Consider the following 19,661-nt stretch of genomic DNA (forward strand, 5'->3'; position numbering starts at 1 on the left):
TGGGATGGTGATGAGGAGGATGATAATTGTGAGGATGAATGTGTAAAGAGTGTAAGAGGGAATTTCATGTTGAATATAGAGGATAACTCTATGGATGGGAAACCGATTTGTGAGTTATCTCTAGGTGGGGTTAAGGTGATGGTGTATGCGGATTCGGGTTCACCCTACACAATCATTAATGAAGAAGTATGGAGAGAAAAATTGGTTGGGAAGATTGGAAACCAATTAAACAAATCAGATGTAAATCCCATTAGCTATACAGGAGAAAAGATTGACATGTTAGGTTTCAGGTGGTTAACATTCCTTTTTAAGGGAAGGTCCACAAGGGGGAAGTTGTACGTAGCTAAGAGGGGACCGTCAGTTTTGGGGTGGTTCGATCAGAAGGATTTGCATATAATCTTAGACCCCAATAGTGTGGAGAAAGTGCTGATAATGGATGAGTGCAGTAAAATGAGTGAAGTTTTAAGCAATAGATTTCCTAAGGTGTTTGGGAAAGATTTAGGGGAACTCAAAGGGTTTGAACACAAAATCATGTTGAAAAAGGATGCAATACCGAAAGTGCACAAGGTAAGGCCCATTCCGATTTTAATTAGGGATGAGGTGAAAAAGGAAATACAGAATTTGTTGGGCAAGGGGGTGATTGAAGAAGTGGAGACATCGGAGTGGATTTCTCCGGTAGTAGTTGCCCGCAAGTCCAACGGAAAAATCCGTTTGTGCATAGACTTGCGCCATTTAAACAACAATATTGTGATAGAAAAGTTTCCTTTGCCTAAAATCAATGAGATGGTAGCGTCATTGAGAGGGGCTACGTGGTTCTCTACCATTGATTTATCTGCGGCCTACCATCAGGTTGTACTGGAACCACATTCAAGAAGTTTAACAGCATTCATTACCCCATTTGGGTGTTTCCAATTTACACGAATGCCTTTCGGGCTTGCATCCGCTGCGGCGGTTTTTCAGAAACTAATGCACAGGTTGTTTGGTGATGTGGATGGTGTGCGTTTTTTTCAGGACGATATTTTGGTTGCGGAAAAAAGTAAAGCGGAACACGATAACAAATTGATTCAGGTTTTGGGAACGTTGCAGTCTGTGGGATTAACAGTTGAGTTGACTAAATGTAAATTTGCGCAAAGGAGTGTCTCATATTTGGGACACATTATAAGTGAGGAAGGGGTGAGACCTAAACCTACCTTGGTGGAGAACATTATTAAGTCACCAGCGCCTGTGTCTAAGGAAGAGATAAGGTCGTTCCTGGGAATGGCGGAGTATTGCGCAAAGTTCATAAAGAACTTTGCGTCAAAAGTTTACAATATTCGTTCTCTTTTAAAGAAGAACGTCAAATTTGAGTGGAGCAAGGAGTGTGAGAGAGAGTTTATGGAAGTCAAGGTGGATCTTCAAGCGGTGAATGCCCTTGCCAGTTTTGATCCGAATTTGGAGAGTTTGTTGACCACGGATGCTAGTGACAAGGGGCTTGGTGCTGTGTTGTCACAGAGAGGTAAAGATGGAAAGGAGGAAATTATTCTATTTGCATCTAGGGCATTGTCACCAGCGGAGAGTAAGTACCCGATCATAGAGAGAGAGGCATTGGCGTGTGCGTGGGCACTTGAACATTTTCGTGCTTTTGTGTGGGGGAAGCCGGTGCTGATTCGTACGGATCATAGACCATTGGTTCGCATTTTATCTTGTGAGGGTACGGCAGTTGCTTCGGCTAGATTAGCCAGAATTTCGATGAGGATGAAAGAGTTCATTTATAAGATGGTTCATGTTCCGGGAAAGGAAAACGTGGTGGCGGATTGTCTGTCAAGATTGCCCACTCCGTTGGAGGAATGTGTGGATGATCCGTGGGGGGATTGTAGTGTGGCTTTCATACACGATTCTGGTGCATCCGCTATTAGTAAAGGTGAATGGTTGGAGGAGCAGTTAAAGGATGAGGTGTTGGGGAAGGTATTGGAATATGTTTCTAATGGGTGGCCGAGGAAGGCAGGTGTCACCGGGAGTATGCAATCTTATTGGGAGGTACGGATGGAATTGGTTCTAGACAGGGATGTGTTGTTGAGAGGAGATAGAATAATTCCCCCAGCAACGTTGCGTGGAAGGATTTTACAATTATGCCATGAAGGACATTTTGGGATTGTCAGGACAAAGTTGATTGTGAAGGGCATGTTCTGGTGGCCTGGAGTTGACAAGGAGGTTGAAAATTTTGTGAAGAGTTGTTCAGTTTGTTGCTCAGCAGATAAGTCTCTTAAAACACTAAGACCCACTATGAGTGAGGGTTTGATTCCTGAGTTGCCGTGGGATACTATTGCAGTAGACATTTTTGGACCGGTGGGTGAATTGAAAGAATATGGGTTGGTAGCTATTGATTTGTTTACCAAGTGGCCGGTGGTGGAAATTGTGGAAAGGGCTGACACCCAGTCTGTGTTGAGATTTTTAGATAACATTTTTGTGATGGAAGGGTTGCCGGGTTGCATTCTTACAGATAATGGGGTGCAGTTTCTTTCTATTATGGCAAAGGAGTATTTTAGGAGGTGTGGGATTAAACACAAAACTACTGCGTTGTACAACCCAAGTGGGAATGGTACGGTAGAGCGTTTCAATAGGGTAATTAAAGGAGTCATTCAGGCTTCAATGAACAAAAATCTGGATTGGAGGATACAAGTACAGAAAGCTGTGTGGTCGTACAGAGTTACGTCTCAAGTTCAAGCTGGGTTATCTCCTTTTGTTATGATGAGGGGTAGAACGCCTAGGAGTAAGTTTAATCCAAATTGGTTAGTACAAAGTGAGGTACAATTGTGGTCTCCTAGTGATGTACGGGGTAGGTTGGAAGAAGTGCATTCAAAGGCAAAGGTTTATTATGACAGAGTGCATGGTGCTAAGGAGGTCAGTGTTGTGGTTGGTGATTGGGTGCGGGTCAGGAAGCCTTTCAGGGTTGTTAAAGGAGAGAGTAGATTTGAGGCACCTAAGCAAGTTATGGAGGTTTTGAGGAATTCTGTAAGATTGAGTGATGGAAGAGTGTGGAATTTGAAAGACATAGCCGTGGTTAGCGGTCGGGATGGAGATTATGGTATGAGAGATCAAGGAGTAGATTTTGGCTGGGTGGAGGATTATTTTGAGAACAGTAATCTACAATCGCAATTGGCTGCTGAGGAAGCGAGGGATTGTGAGGTGGTTCAGGAGGATAAATTAATTCATGAGGGTGAAGGGAATTCTTCTGTTGTTGTGGAGGGGGAAGGGTCTGTGATGCGTCCGCCAGTCGTGGTAGCTCCGGCACAGGGTAGCGTCACGGTACCTACACATGGAAGTGCGGTTTCTGGTGAAGGTGATATTGGGAAAAGGAAAAGGAATTTGCCTAGTTGGCTCAAGGAGTATATTGTGTAGTAGGGTTGTTTTTGTTTTGGGTTCCTGGATGGAAGTTGGTTTTTTTTTTGGTGTTTGTTTTTTTATTTTTGGTGGTTTGTCGTGTTTGTTATTTAGGGGGGGGGGATGTGTTGTGTCTTACTTTAATGTTGGTGCGTGTATGTGTGGATGTGTCTTTAAGGAGAGAGTGTGAGCGTGCATGGAATGTCACTGAGTAAGTGACATTCGGATTCGGATTGGGAGAGCAGCAGTTAGTCGGCGGTGGAAGTGGAGGTGTATCCTGGCGCTCACCTGTTTATGTATCTTGTTCAATAAAGTATTGAACTACTTCAAGAAGTTGTGTCATCACTTCAGAAGAGATTGGTGAAATAGATTGGAGTGGAGTCTAGTGGGGTAGATTAGGGTGGAATGTAGTGGGGCAAACTGGGTGGAGTGGGGTAGACTAATTAGGGTGGAGTGGGGTAGATTGGGTGGTTGGGGAGGGGTCAATTGGAATGGGGTAGACTGGAGTAGATTTGAGTGGCGTGTGGTACATTGCAGTGGGGTAGATTGGAGAAAAGTGGAGTGCAGTAGATTTGGGTGCAGTGGAGTGGGGTAGATTAGATTGGAGTGTGGCAGAGTGAGTGGATTAGAGTGTGGGGATTGGAGTGAAGTCGGGTCGATCGGTAAACTGTAGTGTGGCAGATTGTGGTGGAGTGGGGAAGATTAGAGTGAAGAGGAGTTGGAGAGATTACACTGGAGTTTAGAGTGGAGTTTGGAATAGGGTAGATTGGAGTGGGTGGAATGGGGTACATTGGAGTGGGTGGAATGGGGTACATTGGAATGAAGTGGGGTAGACTTGGGTAGATTGGAGTAGAGTGGGGTGGAGTAGAGTGGGGTAGATTTGAGTGGGGTAGACTGTATTGAGTAGTGTGTGATGGAATGGGGTTGATTGGGTTAGATTGAACAGAGTGGAGTTGATTGGAGGGGGGCAGATTGGAGTGGGGTAGATTGGAGTGTAGCAGGGAAGAATGTAGTGAACTGGGGAGCATTGGATCATAGTGGGGTGGATTGAGGTAGATTGGAGTAGGATAGATAGTGTTAAGAGTGGGGTAGATTGAAATAGGGCAGATGGGATTGGGATGGTGTAGAGGGGTAGATACATTGGGGTGAGGTAGATTGGGGTAGACTGCAGCAGAGTGGGGTGGGATAGACTGGGGTACATTGAAGTGAAGTGGGAGAGACTGGATTGGGGTAAGTGGTGGGGAGGGGCGTGGAGTGGCATGTTGTGTTGTGGAGTGAGTGGTGTAGATTGGAGTGGCGTAGATTGGAGTAGCATGGAGTCAAGTGGCAATGTCAGAGTGGAGGGGCGCAGAGTGGAGTGACCTGTCAGAGTGAAGTGGGGTGTCATAGAATGGAGTGGAGTACGCATGGTGTAGTAGCGCACTGTCATTATAGACAAAACATTGAAATGACAATTACATTTGCAGTGAAATGCGGTTTTAGTTTATGCAAATGATAATGTGAGCAAATGTCATCACCTAGTGTACTGATGTGTTTTGATCATATTCAAATATTTGTTTTGACCACACTTCAGAATGACAAAACAAATGTGCTTCATTTGTACTTATGCCAACATATTCAGAAACATCAACACAGTTAATTGTTTGTGTGAGCTTAAAAAATAAATCCTACCCCCTGTCCTCTTACATGGATTTTCAGCAGGATTATCACATAAATTCTCTCACTTTGAAGTCAGAGAAAGAAAATTAAACGCCAAGCTACCTCGGAAAAGAGAGCTTTTGATTTGACCTCTGTCTTTGAATGCACAGCAAATGTGACAAGATAAAAAACAATATTCACAGGCTTGTTTAGAGAAAGCAAGTTTGTGAAAAAATACAGGAGCTCAGTTATATCCTTACCTGCAATTTGTTGCCCGCCGCTTGCCACCACCGACTCTGCTGGCTACCAGTTGTCCTGCCACAGTGGGGGAGATGGACTGCATCCCCCACGCTGCACCGCAACACGTACGCCGCACATGTCACTACCATCGCCAGGAGGCGCTTAAATAACAGGCAGGGCCCCCGCAGCACAGGAGCTCAGTTATATCCTTACCTGCAATTTGTTGCCCGCCGCTTGTCGCCACCGACTCTGCTGGCTACCAGTTGTCCTGCCACAGTGGGGGAGATGGACTGCATCCCCCACGCTGCAACGCGGCGCGCATGCCGCACTCGTCACTACCAGCAGCAGGAGGCGCTTAAATAACAGGCAGGGCTCCCGCAGCGCAGGACGCGCGCAGGTGTGCCTAGGCCGTGCCCGGGTGAAGCCCGGGCCAAGGGAAGGACCGTCTGCGTTCGTCCACGACTGGACATGGCTGGGCCAGGTCTCTTGGCTTCACGCAAGAAGGGTAGGGACATCGTATTGGTGTAACCAGCCAACCTCAAGGTAAGGAGAATGGGAAAGCGTAAAACTGTAATGAACTCTGCAAAGGATCGTCCATTAACAACATCAATTACTAGCTTTTTGACTACAGCAATGGAGGCGATAACAAGTGAGATAGAGTCTGTGGAGGAGAGACTGGGGGCCACTCAGAGAGCCTTACATAGTGGTACACTGTGAGTTAGACCCCGAGCAGGACCTTGGGCTGGAGTGCATTGTGGATGGTGCAAGTTCAAGGAGTATTGATCAAGCTGTGGGGGCTCCAGCACCAACTGATCCTGATATACCGAGAATTGCAGCCAATACAAGTGTTACACATCAGGGGGGGTTTCTTAGACACCTTATGCCCCCCGCCGTCAAAAAAAACCAAAGGCATGTGGTACACCTAAGAAGGGTGCATTGCCCCCGGCAACACAAAAGAATACCCTGGTGCCCCCTTTCAAGGAATGCAGAAAGGCAACAGTTTTAGACACTTTTCTGGGCTCTAAAAACACCGAGCCCACAGGAGATTCTGTGCTACTGACACATCTTACTAGCACATTGGGGGTCATTATCATGTCACTCCTCGAACCATTGACAGGAATGCTGAACAGCATCGACACATCCTTAAAAATACTAATTGGCTAAAGCGTTTCCAAGTTAACCTCTGGTCCTGACATTTTGCCTAATTCTACTTCTAATTTAAACAAGGGTATATTAAGAGAAATGCCTTCTCATCTGGTACCTGCGGTTAAAGACTGCCCTATCAACACCTCTCAGACTGCACTGCAATTACCGATGCCACAGACAGTCGAAGCGCAAACACTGGGTGATGGTCGGTCAGGTATAACATAAATGCAAAAGGAGACTGGAGGGTTCAGCTCTGAAGAGAGACAACAAAATACTCTTCAGTGGTAATCGAAAAAATACTAAAAGATCTCTTCACCTTCTGCCAGATGCTACCCCATATGTCATCATTTTTAAAAATGTTCCATCTTTATCAACTGATAAAGTAGAGGACTGGAAGCACCTCAAGAATAAGACTGTTCATTGGTTGGCAAAAGCTGCGGACTGGTCAAGTAGCAGTGAATTGCATTACAATATAACTAATGTTGAACGGGTCTCATGGGTGGGCTCTCAGGCAAAAACAGAACTAGGTGATTGTATTGTCAATTTTAGGGACAGGTCCTTAGTCCACTGGCTCATGGATAGGCTCCTCTGGAGTGGCAACGCGAGGGGCCCCATTGAGGCAGTTCCACTGGGGTACTTTTACAAGCCGCCAACAAATAGTGGCCCTGGGCCTGAACCTATAGCTGCCAATACGTCATCTGCTTTCACTATTTCAACTTTTAACAGTTTTTCTCCTTTAGATTATGTAGCTTGACTGCATCCCTCGGCCTGGAGCTTGTCTGGGGTCAACTGCGGCTTATCACATACATTGCACAATATCCAGGTGTCAGGAACAGTTAATACATTATCCCCCTTTATGACCACGAAAGATAGTATCAATCTATCAGGGAATTTTCCAGCACTCCCATATGTCATATTTTAAGAAGAAAAGCCAAATGTTAATCCGGGTGGTTTAGATATGTTTAACCCAGTTAGCTCTACTTCTTATGTATCACCAGAGAACATTGTATTATCATCAGACATTATGTTGGGTGGAGAGCTGACATTTCCTGTGGCATTAATTGATATGGCACCCACAGAGGGCCCTGTTCCACTTTCGCCTTCCACAGTGGAGGAGCCTATTTGCCAAAATAATACGACCGCCTGTGGAAGTCTTTTTTGGAACTTTGCAGGCCTGCTGCATAAGCTAGAAAACAAAGAATGGGTTGCCTTTATTAAAAATTATAGCATAGTATGCCTTCAGGAAACATGGTCGCGAGATATTGTACATATAAACTTTTTTTTCCATTCACACTCCAGCCAATGTTTCTCGGGCGGTCATGCAAAAGGAAGATTATTGACACTTGTTTCAACAACATTAAATGGCAGAATAGGAAAGATTAAGATTGACTCATCGCATTTCCAGATTATTAATATCTCCCTCAGGCAAAATCTGACACTGGTACTTGTAAATTTCTATCACAATAATTTTAATGTTATAAATACAAGTATTGACCAAGAATTGGAATATGCATTGTCAACCCACATAGAGGAGTTAAATACGGATTTTTTAGTGCTTTGGGGAGGCGATTTTAACTGCAAATTATGTCCCCTCTCGAAACAGGGTGCTTGCCAATTAATAGATGGGGTCATAGACGGCAGTTGTCATTTTAATCAGAACCCCTGTGGGAATATTTTCAATACAATATTATCAAACGTTTCCCTTTTCCTTACTGTGGATCTTATTAATTCAGTAGGCAATTACTTAGTAACATACACTGGGAGAGGACAAGGCACTCTAATTGATTTTATTGCTCTTTCTGAGTATTTTAAACCCCACACCTGGGTTTTTATCATTCACAAAATTTGTTATAGTGATCACTACCCCTTATCTTTAGAGCTGGTGACCCAACTCGATGATCAAACAGCATCTGCCAGATCAGGCCCATTAATCTATGATAAAAACAAGGGGTTAATGTGTAAGTGGTCTACTATAAATCCAGACCGGGTTTTACGTCAAATAATAACTAATTTGACCCAAGTCCTAAACTGCTTGGAAGACAATATAAATCCTACAGTCATGGTAATATCTTTCGAGGCAATAATAGAAACTACAAACGCTGCATTAATTAAGAAAACCAGGTCCAGGCCACTGAGCAACAAAAGGTGGTTTAATGGTGACTGCACCTTTTTCCACAATAAATTAATTAAAACATTGAAAACAAAACCCCGAAATTTGTCCGAGGTGAAACAGTCACACCTTGAATATAAGGAGGCGTTAGAAAAACGCAAGCTAGAAATTCGACATGAAGCTTGGAAACAACTGTACATAGCATGCCAGAGCAGAGAATCCAAACCTTTTTTGGCAGACTGTTAACCAGGAGTACTTTAATGGTACTAACAGTGGTAAAATTGATGTGGCAATTATGCCTGAGACTTGGGTTGAACATTTTTCGGGACTCTATAAAATTGGTAGTGATCCCGCTTTTACTACTAATATTAAATATGGGTCAATAACTATGGCACCTCCAACATTGGATAAGGTGGACAGGGCCTTAGACAGTGAAGAACAAGGCCTCTGGCCCTGACGGTATTCCCGTGGGTTTGTTTTTAGCTAACATACCCTGTGGCTCCAGCTGCTAACAAACATTTTAAGCTGCTATGTGGCTCAGGGACCTCCTGACTCCTGGAGATCCGTGACAATTGTTCCCATCTTTAAAAAGGTGCTAGGGCGGATCCCAAATGCTACCGGCCAATATCTCTAATTGATTGCACTTGCAAGATCATGGGCAGAGTCATTTTAGAAAGGCTGGTGGCCTGGGTAACAGAAAACGGTAAGTTTTCAGATATCCAATATGGCTTCAGGAGAGGCCTGGGCACGGTAGAACAGTGCCTCAATCTGCATCTGGTCAGATACACCTTAGCCAAGCCGGTTTATAGACTTGACGTCTGCTTTTGACTGGGTGCAGAGAGGGAAGCTTTGGGAGAAGATGCTGGTAATGGGCATATGACCAGCTGTCGTGCACTTCATAGCAGACATGCATCAGGATGTCTTAGGGAGAGTTTGCTATGGAGCAGGTGGGGAACTCACTGCCCCAATTAAGATGAGCCGCGGGGTCCGCCAGGGTTGCGTACTTGCACCATTTTTATTTTGTCTGTATATAAATGATTTAGAAAGCTACATTTTAAACGGGATTTGGATGCTCCCCAGATAGGCAGAAGGTTGTTACCGGCATTATTATATGCAGACGATTGTGTTTTAATGTCCAGAACCGGGGTGGGGTTGCAAAGGCTTTAAACTAGTTTTAACAATTTTATGAATGACCTTGGCCTGAAGACCAATGTAGCCAAATCCCATATCCTGGTGGTGGGTAAATCTCCAACTGTAAAGACATGTTTTATATGTAGTGAGAAATTGCTTTATGTACCAACTTTTCCTTATTTAGGAATTCTTTTTCATTCAAAAAGCACTTGGTTTCACTTAATAGAGGCAAGGACTAGGGGTTTAGACAAAAATTTGGAGGGCATTTTTAAATTTGCTAAAAACTAGGCTCGTGCCCAATAAGAGCAATTATTGAAATCTATAAGGCACGTACGTGTGCGGCTTCTCTGTATGGAGAAGGAGTCTGGGGCTTCTGTAATACCTAAGGCCTACAGAGAGCTGAAAACATGCTTTTGAAACGCCTGTTGACTGTACCAACAAGCACTGCCGCCACTACTCACAGCAAGCTCGGCGTGATCCCGCTGTCCTTCCGCATACAACTAGCTCCTCTATTATTGTGGTATTACATTTGGGTAAAGGATGAAACAGTTCTGAACCACGCTGTCATCACAGATTGCCTAAAATTAGAGTGGGTGAATAGAATCCCTTGGATTTCTTATGTTACAGCCCAGCTGAATATTTTGTGTCTGTCGGATTATTTCTACAACCCAGGAAATAGTGCTAAAATATCAAGGGCCAAGTTGAAGAAAGTATTTTTGGCTCATTCCTATCTGAAAAGAGATACTCTGGAGATTGGGAAAAAAATGGTTTTTGATCACTCACTTCTAGTTTGTTCCTTAGGCACTGAGCCTTATCTCTCTTTTTATTTTAGCCATGCACAATTGTACTATCTCATACGGTTCAGGTTGGGAACCTCTTATCTGTTGGTTTCATACCCGCGTAACGTATATTCTGGTGCCAAATTGATTGCGTGCCCATGTGATTCAAAATCAGCACAGAATACGCTGCATTTTATATTTTTCTGTAAACTTTATACCATCCCAAGACGCGCTTTTTTAACACCACTTTTAAAATTCCTAAAAATAAGAAAATAAATGTCAGGCTGCCTTGCACTACCTTCAGCTTTTAAAGGATGAATGTATCTGCTTAATGGTTTACAAATACATCTTCTCCGCAGTTCGGTTATGGAATATTGTTGGAAAATGATTCTCATGTTTTTTTACTATAACTTTTGCACAGGTTTCAAGATCCCTTAGTGTGGGATTGCTTCCCATAGTGACTAATGATAAAATTTTGAAACTTTTGCCAATAAGTATTATGCATGTAGTTGCTTCCTTTTTCTGCTCCTTTACCGCCTCTAGTTCAAACACCGTTGTGCCTATATGCCTTCGTGATAATTACTTGAAAAGAGATTGTGATTTGGACATTTGTAAATTATTCCTCTTATTTAGGGAATTGTTTAATCTGATATTTGTAATTGAATTAACTTCATTGTGTTTTTTAATCAGAAATGCTTTTTATGATGTATTCTTTTATGTCTTGGAATTTAGCCGAATAAGGATTTCTGACTGAAAGAATACAGTAAACAATGTTTCAGCAACGGGAGGGACAAACACAAAGCCACTGGTAAGCAATGGATGGAATGCATTCCTAGGTCAGCTTTCTGAATGACGACAAGATGTCATTAGCAAATCAGACTGCTGCACTGTCTGGTAGACTTCGACCTAAAATGATGGCGCTTCCACAATCTTCATGGTCCAAGTTGACTTTATTGCCTTAGTGTGAAATGGATTATGCATTTCTTCAATGATAAACACTGCTCTGGAGAGGACGAAAGGGAGTGCAGAAACAATTTGCATTGAGATCATCATCATGCAGTGGTCTGGGAACCAGCCTGTGGCCCATGCTGTATTAGACTGTACTAAACACATAAAAGACAATGGGCCATAAAGCATTTTATTGCACTGGTTAAGTAGAATTTTGGACAAAGAGACAAAAATAAAAAATGATTTTTTACAGCAGCTGGTTGATTGATGTAAATGTTTCACAGTTTTAAAAAAAACGCTGTCGGCGCAGGTTGGTTGGGACGTTTATATATTTATCATCTGTAGGGTATTGTGGATCTACATTATGAAAAAAGAAAAACCATGATACTTGCACATTTTCATCCTCGGTTCGTGTCCTTATGTAGACTGCAGCATTTACATGAGGGGATCTTAAGGTGCTAAAAATTCCAAGAACAGAATTGAACAGTCCAGGATCTTGTTTCAGATCACAAACAAGGATCGAAAAACTGCTCATTAAAGCAGTGGAGCTAGGGGAGAGGAGTTGGCCTAAGGGCTAGGGCGGTGGACCTCCAATCTGGGGAACCGGGTTCGAGTCTCGGCATTGACGCTGAACATCCTGTGATTCTGGGCAAATCACTTAATCTCCCCGTGCCTAACAAAATGTACTGACATACAGCCCCACGAAATGAAGGGTCAGTCGAAGACCTGGGTGGTGGCTCTCAGATTTCTGCCAACTTCCATAGCGTCATCCTCTTCCCCCACTCCTGGGGAGGGGTTGAGTAGGAAGAATTAAACTGGAGGAAAGAAAACATGCATGCGATGCAACAGACTGAACTCTGCACCTCAGTTAACATGGCTGCTACAGCTTCGCTTGGCTTTATCGTTTGTACTATTGCATTAACTACACGTTGGTCGGTTGCTCTCGAAAGCTGTGATCATTTATTTAGTGCACAAGAGATTTGCCAGCTTCAGGAGGGCCACCCGCACCATGCAACAATTCTTCAAACTAGTCCCTTTATATGGCGCCTAGCTGCCAGCCTGTTGTCCTCTATTCCTGCAGTCCTGCCTGAGGCCACACGGCATTAATTGCATTGCCCTCCCCACAGAACGTTTCTATCATGTTTGGCAAAACGTACAGCCCTCTCCCTCATGGTTTACAGGCTTCTTTCCCCATTCTAGAAGGAGCAGATACTCTAATTGTCAGCATTTCCCAGATACGACCTGCCAGAATGGCTCATAAACAGGGCAAGTGGGATGAGGTTGGGACGTGAGCATAAATCTGACAACCCCTCCCTCATAAAACGTGCAGGTCACATACACACTGCAATAATGCCTCGGAAAAAAAAACATTTGACTTACTGAACATTGTCCTTTGCACCGAAAATCAATACGACATACCAGGGCAGAGAACATTTGTAATTTGTTTAGGGCCCAGTAGACACGGATTGGACGGGCTAAAGTGCCCAGCGTTTCCTGGGGTTATGCAGAATAAATGGGATAAAGAAAATGGAACTGCGAGGACAATATGGCGGACAATTATTGAGACAGAACGTGTATGCATGATCTCATTGGTACATTTGAGGGTGATTGAGGGAGACGGCTGAAAAGAATGCTGCCGTGCAAAATTCACATCCGAACACGCCATATTTGTTTCAAAGCCACTTACGCTACATGTATCGGCAAAACAGGTTCTTTAGCAAAACATATTTGATGCAACTACCTGACACCACGTTTTTTGATTTGGAAAATGCCACCTTACCAAAAATATCCACCTACTTACCTCAAGATGTTCCAAAATATATGGAGGGTTGGTCATACCCAGCCTCAGCATGGCTCCCTCTGGAATTACTTCTACCAGCTTCCACAGGAGCGTAGGCAGGTCCGTGCCAATGTCGCGCCCATAGGCCCCCGTGTCTTCGCTGGTCAGCCATATCTCGCACACACCCTCTGCGGAGAAAGCGAGAAGATAATTAACAAATCTGCTCAGGCGCTGTTTATTTTATCATACAGCTGCTGGCCCTACTTTTAATGCAGTGGGACAGAAGACGATTATGCATCCAGTCCGCGACTCCATTGTATAGCGCAAGAAGCTTATCCCACGGGCAGCAGTGGGTTATTAAGTTCATTTTATGAGCACCAGAGTGCCACAACAATGTGGTAAATTATCGCTGTGTTGTGTGGGGAGATTAACGTTGGCGGCTGATAGCTAGCACGCTGCATTCTAAGCAGCATCCTATTCAACCTAATAGTGCAGGCAGGTCTTTTACTGTACATGGACGCTTGGGTCTTGGACGCAGTGCAGCAGAGGCGATAATGGCATAGAAACAGTCCTTATCAGCAGTGAGTGAGCGCAGAAGCTTTTTGTAATGATATGGGGTAAAAAGTGGGACGCGGTACCAGTGAGAAAGTGGTCAAAGAGATATAGCATCATATACTGCGATGTAATGCGAGCTACAAGAGCCGTGTGAACGTATGGAAATATGTGTAAAGATACACTTAATAAATGGGTTGTGCAACAGCCAGGTGTGGGTAAAAAAAAAAAAACCTTTTTTTGGCATTATTTTTATAGTAGCAGTACCAAGCACTGGCGTAACGAAAAGTGAGGGGGCCTCCCTGCACGGTACATAGAAGGAGCCCCCTCTGGGCTCAATCAGGAGCTCTCCGGCCAGAGTGCAGTGCCGAGGGGGCCCCTTGCAGCTTGGGGCCCCCCCCGCACCGCAGGGGCCCGTGTTACGCCCCTGGTACAAAGCACAAAATCAATGTGCATTATTATATTTTGCCTTTGAAACATAGATCTTTAATACCGTCAATGTGCTACTTTGGTGGGATGCAACACAATGACCACAGTGAAGCACAAAGAAGGCGTCTGGGGTATGCAAACCTGTGTAATGCTCATCTCCCCCCTAGTTTCTTAAGAGCTGGTCATCTCAATGCCTTTTGAGAAAATGGGTGCTATATTGATGCTTTCTGAGAAAACACTTTGTGGCATACTTGAAGGTCACCCCCCCAGGGGCAGATTTCAATGAATGAGAGTACATTTTATGGTGCCTATGCAAACGTGAAACCACCCCATACATAGCACTGCCAGAACGAGTATTTTTTAAGTCAATGGTTAAACAGTCCAAGCCCTTTGTGTGAGGCTGAAAAGTGTGTTGGGGCCGGGGGTGGATAATATTCTTGTGGTGGCTCCACCGTGATCAACTTCAACATCGCAATAAGACCAGTGGACGGAAGAAATCAACTTATTTATTTATACAACAGTAAACATACATGGCTGAAAAGCAGACCCAGTGGTTAGGGCAAAACAACAAAAGTTCAGCTTTGACACTCGCATTATGGAACGACAGCATCCAGCAAAACACGCCTTTACAACCAACCTTTAATGGTTTGGTGCTTAAACTGTATTCGCCTTTAGATGCCATAATTCAAAGGTTGGGTAATATCTTAGTCACAGTCACCTTATGATGTCAGCTCATGTGCAGGGCTTACAATTTTGCGTCAAGTGGTTACTGACACTGCAGGAGGACTCCGTGATGGGATCTGGTCTAGTTCTACTGGACAAGATGAGAAAATCACGACAGAAAAACTGCAAACCCTTAAAGAGAATCCTATATAAGACGGATGAAACTTATGTAATTGCCTTGCAAAATCTCTAAAAGAATCAACATTTTAGTTGTGTATCACTGCCAGTGAAGGCCACCAACATAAAAAATGTCCCTACCTGTAGTTTGCATTATAAGAAGAGTGACTTGCATTCCTGAATGGCAAGGTACAGATGTTTTATGGAGAAGAAGCGAGAGAGGACATACACCACCTATCAGGGACTCACAGTAGTCTTCTGCCAGAGTATCAGACGCTTGGATGCTATCCCTAAGTAGGGGCTGCACCTGAAGCAAACTGTCACTTCTCCAGTGGAGAACTGGTTGCTTCATCTCTGTTGTGACTGAAAAGAAATGAATTAATTTACGACTCTTATATAGCGCTAGCTAGACCCGAAGATATCAGAGCGCTTTACAACATTTATCATGATGCAATCGGACACATATTATTTCAATAAGTAGCATTGTCTTATGAGGACTCCTGTTAAAGCTTGAAAGAGATCGTAGGAGCAAATCAAAAGGCGGGCGATGAAAATGCCTTTTTGTGAAAGTGTCAATATTCTTCACTGGGCGAAATTCCTGGGGCAGAGGAGCTATGTCACATCGGATGGAAGCTATTGATTCGAAAGAGTTTGGTTGAGGAAGAGGTCTTTGAGTTCTTTTTTAAAGTTTATGAAGGAGGGGTTAGTCCTGATTTGGACTGGGATGGAGTTCCAGATTTTAGGCGATTTCCAGAGAAGGAGCAAGTTAGGGTTTTTTTTATGCGAGGAATGAGGAGTAGTGTGTTAGTGCTCCCAAGATTCCTCATCTGGACTGCCTTTTTGAATTTAGAGGCTAGGTAGGCAGGTTTACCAGTATGAAGAGCTTTGTGTGTGAGACATGCAGTTCTGAAGTTGGAACGTGCTTCAATTGGGAGCCATTTTAGTTCTCTTAGAGAGGGAGAGATGTGGTCTTATTTCTTCACTCCGATCACCATTCTAGCAGCTGCATTTAGAGTTGTTCTGAGGGGAGCTAAGTGGGATTTTGCCGCGCCTGTGAGGATCACATTCCCGTAGTCCAATCTGAAGAGAACCAAAGATTGTGTGGCCTGTTTAAGGTCATTGGGAGGTATGAAGGGTTTAATTTTGTTGAGTAGTTTTAGGTTGTAGAATGCGCTCTTTGCAGTGCTCTTAAGAAAGGAAGGAAAAGGCTAGCTACCCCAATTATCCACAACAAAAACGAAATAGTAGCTTAATATGTGAGCCCACCAATGTGCCAAGAGAGGTTGGTGGGGAGGGACACTGAGAGCTCATTCCCCAATAAAATTAGTAAAAACATGGGCAAAAAAGATCACTTCGTAGCACAGTTTCTAATAAGTTTTGATTGATAAAAGGCTTTAGGAACAGTTCTGAGGTGAAGTCCGTAGGATGGTACCTAATTTTAAATGTGCCACAGCCCCGAGGAGTATTGTTCAGTCTCTGAAGACAAAAAAAAAATAGCTAGCCTGCATACCGGAGAAACAATTGGTGCACAGTGGCGAAATGTTTGTGCCACAGGAAAACAATAAATATCCCATACAATGTGTCCAAATGGTAGTAAAATGCCTATCATATATCTTGTGGCAGGAGAAATAACACCACTTGTACATACATAGCTGGGGGATACAGCAAATACCATCAATGTTCCTGTACAGAGAATTGTACCTTCAGAGGTCATGTACTAGAAATAATTGCCATCAGGACTGCTACCATTATGGGCCAAAAGGTTAGTAGCGCATGTCTGCATGTTGGTTACATATTCTAGGATCCTGTCAATATATGGGAGTGCTGTTCGAAGTGATAGAATGTAAGAGGTGCAGCTTAATTAGGAGAATGAGCTGCTCTACATAACAGCGACGCTATTTAGATATGCAAGTGTACATACGGTATGCAAGTAGGACTTTACAAACTCTACTCATCAGAGTAGGGGGGAAATAAAAGACAGGGAATAAAAACATCCTCTCAATTCTACTCTAGGGGTTAAACAACAGTTCTGAAGAGGAAAAAGAACAACTAGATATGAATGCATTTTATTAAAAATCTGACCAGCACTATATTACTAAACAAAAAACCCCAGAAACAGTCCAAAATGGTGAGGCGCCACAGAGAATAGATGTATTTATTTCCATCAACAAGTAAATGTAAAATGATACTCCGACGTCCTTTCCTCAAACGGGATACCATCCGGACTTCTGAGGCCCCTAATGAAAAGCATTAAATGTGGTAAAACATTGATGAAAGAGTGCGCTTAAGCTGTGGGTACAGATGTTCCCAGTTGAAGCATGTGACTTCCTGTGATGAACAGGCACGTCCATGCTTGGTATGCAGGCAAGTGAGGGGTAAAGTAAGGTGGTGGAACAGAATAGTCTTACAAACAGCCACAAGACAACCAACATATAATGCTGGAGGTAAGCGGTCACAATAACCTCTTTTTCAAGTGTTTACCGCATTTTTTAGACAGAAAAACAGGCTTCTCTTCCACTGTGAAGGACAATACTTTCTCCCAAAAAACACGCCTCTGAAAGCCATAGTTCAGCTGAAAAATATTTCAATTCTGTGCAGAATGCATCCGTGCACATTTTCCCTTCCTGTAAAAAAAAAAAACACTTAGAGAACTAACAGATCACACCCCGCACTTCGCCGTCTATTTCTATGACTTGACAGCAACGGAGCTGTCGTCTGCTGACTGTTGCCGCGCAGGGCTTTTATTCCAGTCTGACAAGTACCAAACTTTCATGTGGAGAGGGAAACGTGAAACAAGGATGGCAGGTCACTACAACCTGGTGGCTTGGTTCCTCCAGTGTCACCGTGGCTCTCAGCAGTTTTCAGTGGGAAACAACGAGCAATACAAACCCCATATTTAGTAGGGAAGACGACCTATTTCAATACAAGGCACCCCTGTACAACACTGTACGAAACTCTATCAAGTTAAACAAGTTTGGAGCTGCCTTATCTTTGTATTCCTTTTTTTTTTTTTTTTTTTACAAGCAGGTTAGTGAAATCAGATTCACAGATCCCACCTAATCTCCCTGCCCTCACTCAACAGTTCCTTCCTTCCTTGCTCCCGACTCTTGGAATATCAGTGAGTGAAGACTGTGAAGAGTTCAGGCTTTGACAACAAATTCCTCCTTCTCCTCAAATTCAGGTGGGGCGGTGTATGCTTGAGAAAGCAGGTGAGAAGACAACGGTGAGAGGAGCAGAAGATTTGAAAGAGGGGAAAATAAATGAAATACGATGAATGCCTGCTGGCAGGTCCGGACTGGCCATAGCGGACACCGGGCATTTTCCCAGTAGGCCGGAAGGGTGGTGGCCGGTTTTGGAGCAGTGGTGGCCGGATTTGTAGCGTTGGGGGCCTGTTTTGTAGCGTTGGGGGCCGGTTTTGTAGCGTTGGGGGCCGGTTTTGTAGCGTTGGGGGCCGGTTTTGGAGCGTTGGGGGCCGGTTTTGGAGCGGTGGGGGCCGGTTTTGGAGCAAGCAGTGCGACCATATCGGACCCCTGTAACAAACGCAGCAGCAGTGTTTCCCATCAGCACCCCACTACCCCGGGCCCGTTCCAACTTAATTGCCAGGGCTGGTTTGCTTTCTCAGTCTGGCCCTGCTTGCTGGTGGCATCTACGAACTGCATCGCTCTCCCAGGATGAGACTGTCACCATTCCTTTTGCTTCTGCTTGGAAGCTCTCTTCACGGCACTGTGTCTGTCTTTCACACTTCTCCCTGTCACCTTACCCAGGTGATGACTGAGAAGGAGTTTGCTGACAGCAATAGAGAAGCAATGGAGAAAGATCCAGGCGCTCCACTGTGGCTTCAATACAACAGGAGCTTAAGAGAGATACTGTATCAAGGGGGACCCACACTCAAAAAGCCAACACAAATATACAGCCCCGGATATGTCTCACACAGGATATATACAAATATATTTCTCAAAAGGCAACCCCTATCATTATTTTGCGTGTTAGGGGAGGATCCTACTCCAATATATATTTAGAGACAAATCCAGTGCCTGTGTTATACTATTGCCAGGCCCAATGACAAAGGACTTCCATAACCATACATTCCATAAAGGTTATGTGAAAATATATATAGGAAGTGCCTCATGTAAACAAACACCAATATTTGGGTGACTATTGGTACTTGTGCCCTGATGAATTTGCCCGTAAGGTAATGTGTGGCAAGGAAACATGTTGGCCGTTCGGACCACAATCATCAAACATGGGAGTTGGTTTTAATCTTGAGGATGGACATAGAATAAAAGATATAAGCTATATGCTACATTTAACTCATTTTAAATTATATTAGTGCGGAAGCCAGTACTACAGGCATCCATCCCTTCCTCTACGAGGACCCAGGGAGGCTGATGTTGCTGAGGCTGTGTAGTTGACCTTGATAGACCAATCACTAGAATGAGCTTGCCTTTCCCTGGGACCGGCTTTCCCTGCGAGCAGTCATTACTGGAGAGAGGTGGGTATGTTGGGCGATCTTGCTGCCAAAGGATTTCTCTCTCTTTTAGTGAATGCACCTGGGGTGAAGACCCAAAGAGTTGGTGCAAAGCCCATCAAGTCCCCACTATGTGCAAGAGCCCGTTTCACCTGAGGGATGCCACCAGGATGACACAACCCACAGTGCAGTGGATCTGTACAACAACTGATGTATCCCACTTCTCCCTTCCAAAGTGCT

The 19,661-nt window shown here is 44.1% G+C and overlaps 1 protein-coding gene across 2 annotated transcripts in view; it reads right to left on the reverse strand.

Moving 5' to 3' along the window:
- The window catches only part of CDKAL1 (CDKAL1 threonylcarbamoyladenosine tRNA methylthiotransferase), a 2,121,425-nt gene that overhangs the window by 730,233 nt on the left and 1,371,531 nt on the right, over window positions 1-19,661 (reverse strand). For both annotated transcript variants that reach the window (XM_085607048.1, XM_085607049.1), the window contains exon 9: window positions 13,154-13,320. In XM_085607048.1, coding sequence (XP_085463174.1) covers window positions 13,154-13,320 — 167 coding nt within the window. The remainder of the gene's footprint in view (window positions 1-13,153; window positions 13,321-19,661) is intronic.

This window comes from Triturus cristatus, chromosome 5_2, assembly GCF_964204655.1.
Source record: "Triturus cristatus chromosome 5_2, aTriCri1.1, whole genome shotgun sequence".
Classification (NCBI taxonomy): Eukaryota; Metazoa; Chordata; class Amphibia; order Caudata; family Salamandridae; genus Triturus; species Triturus cristatus.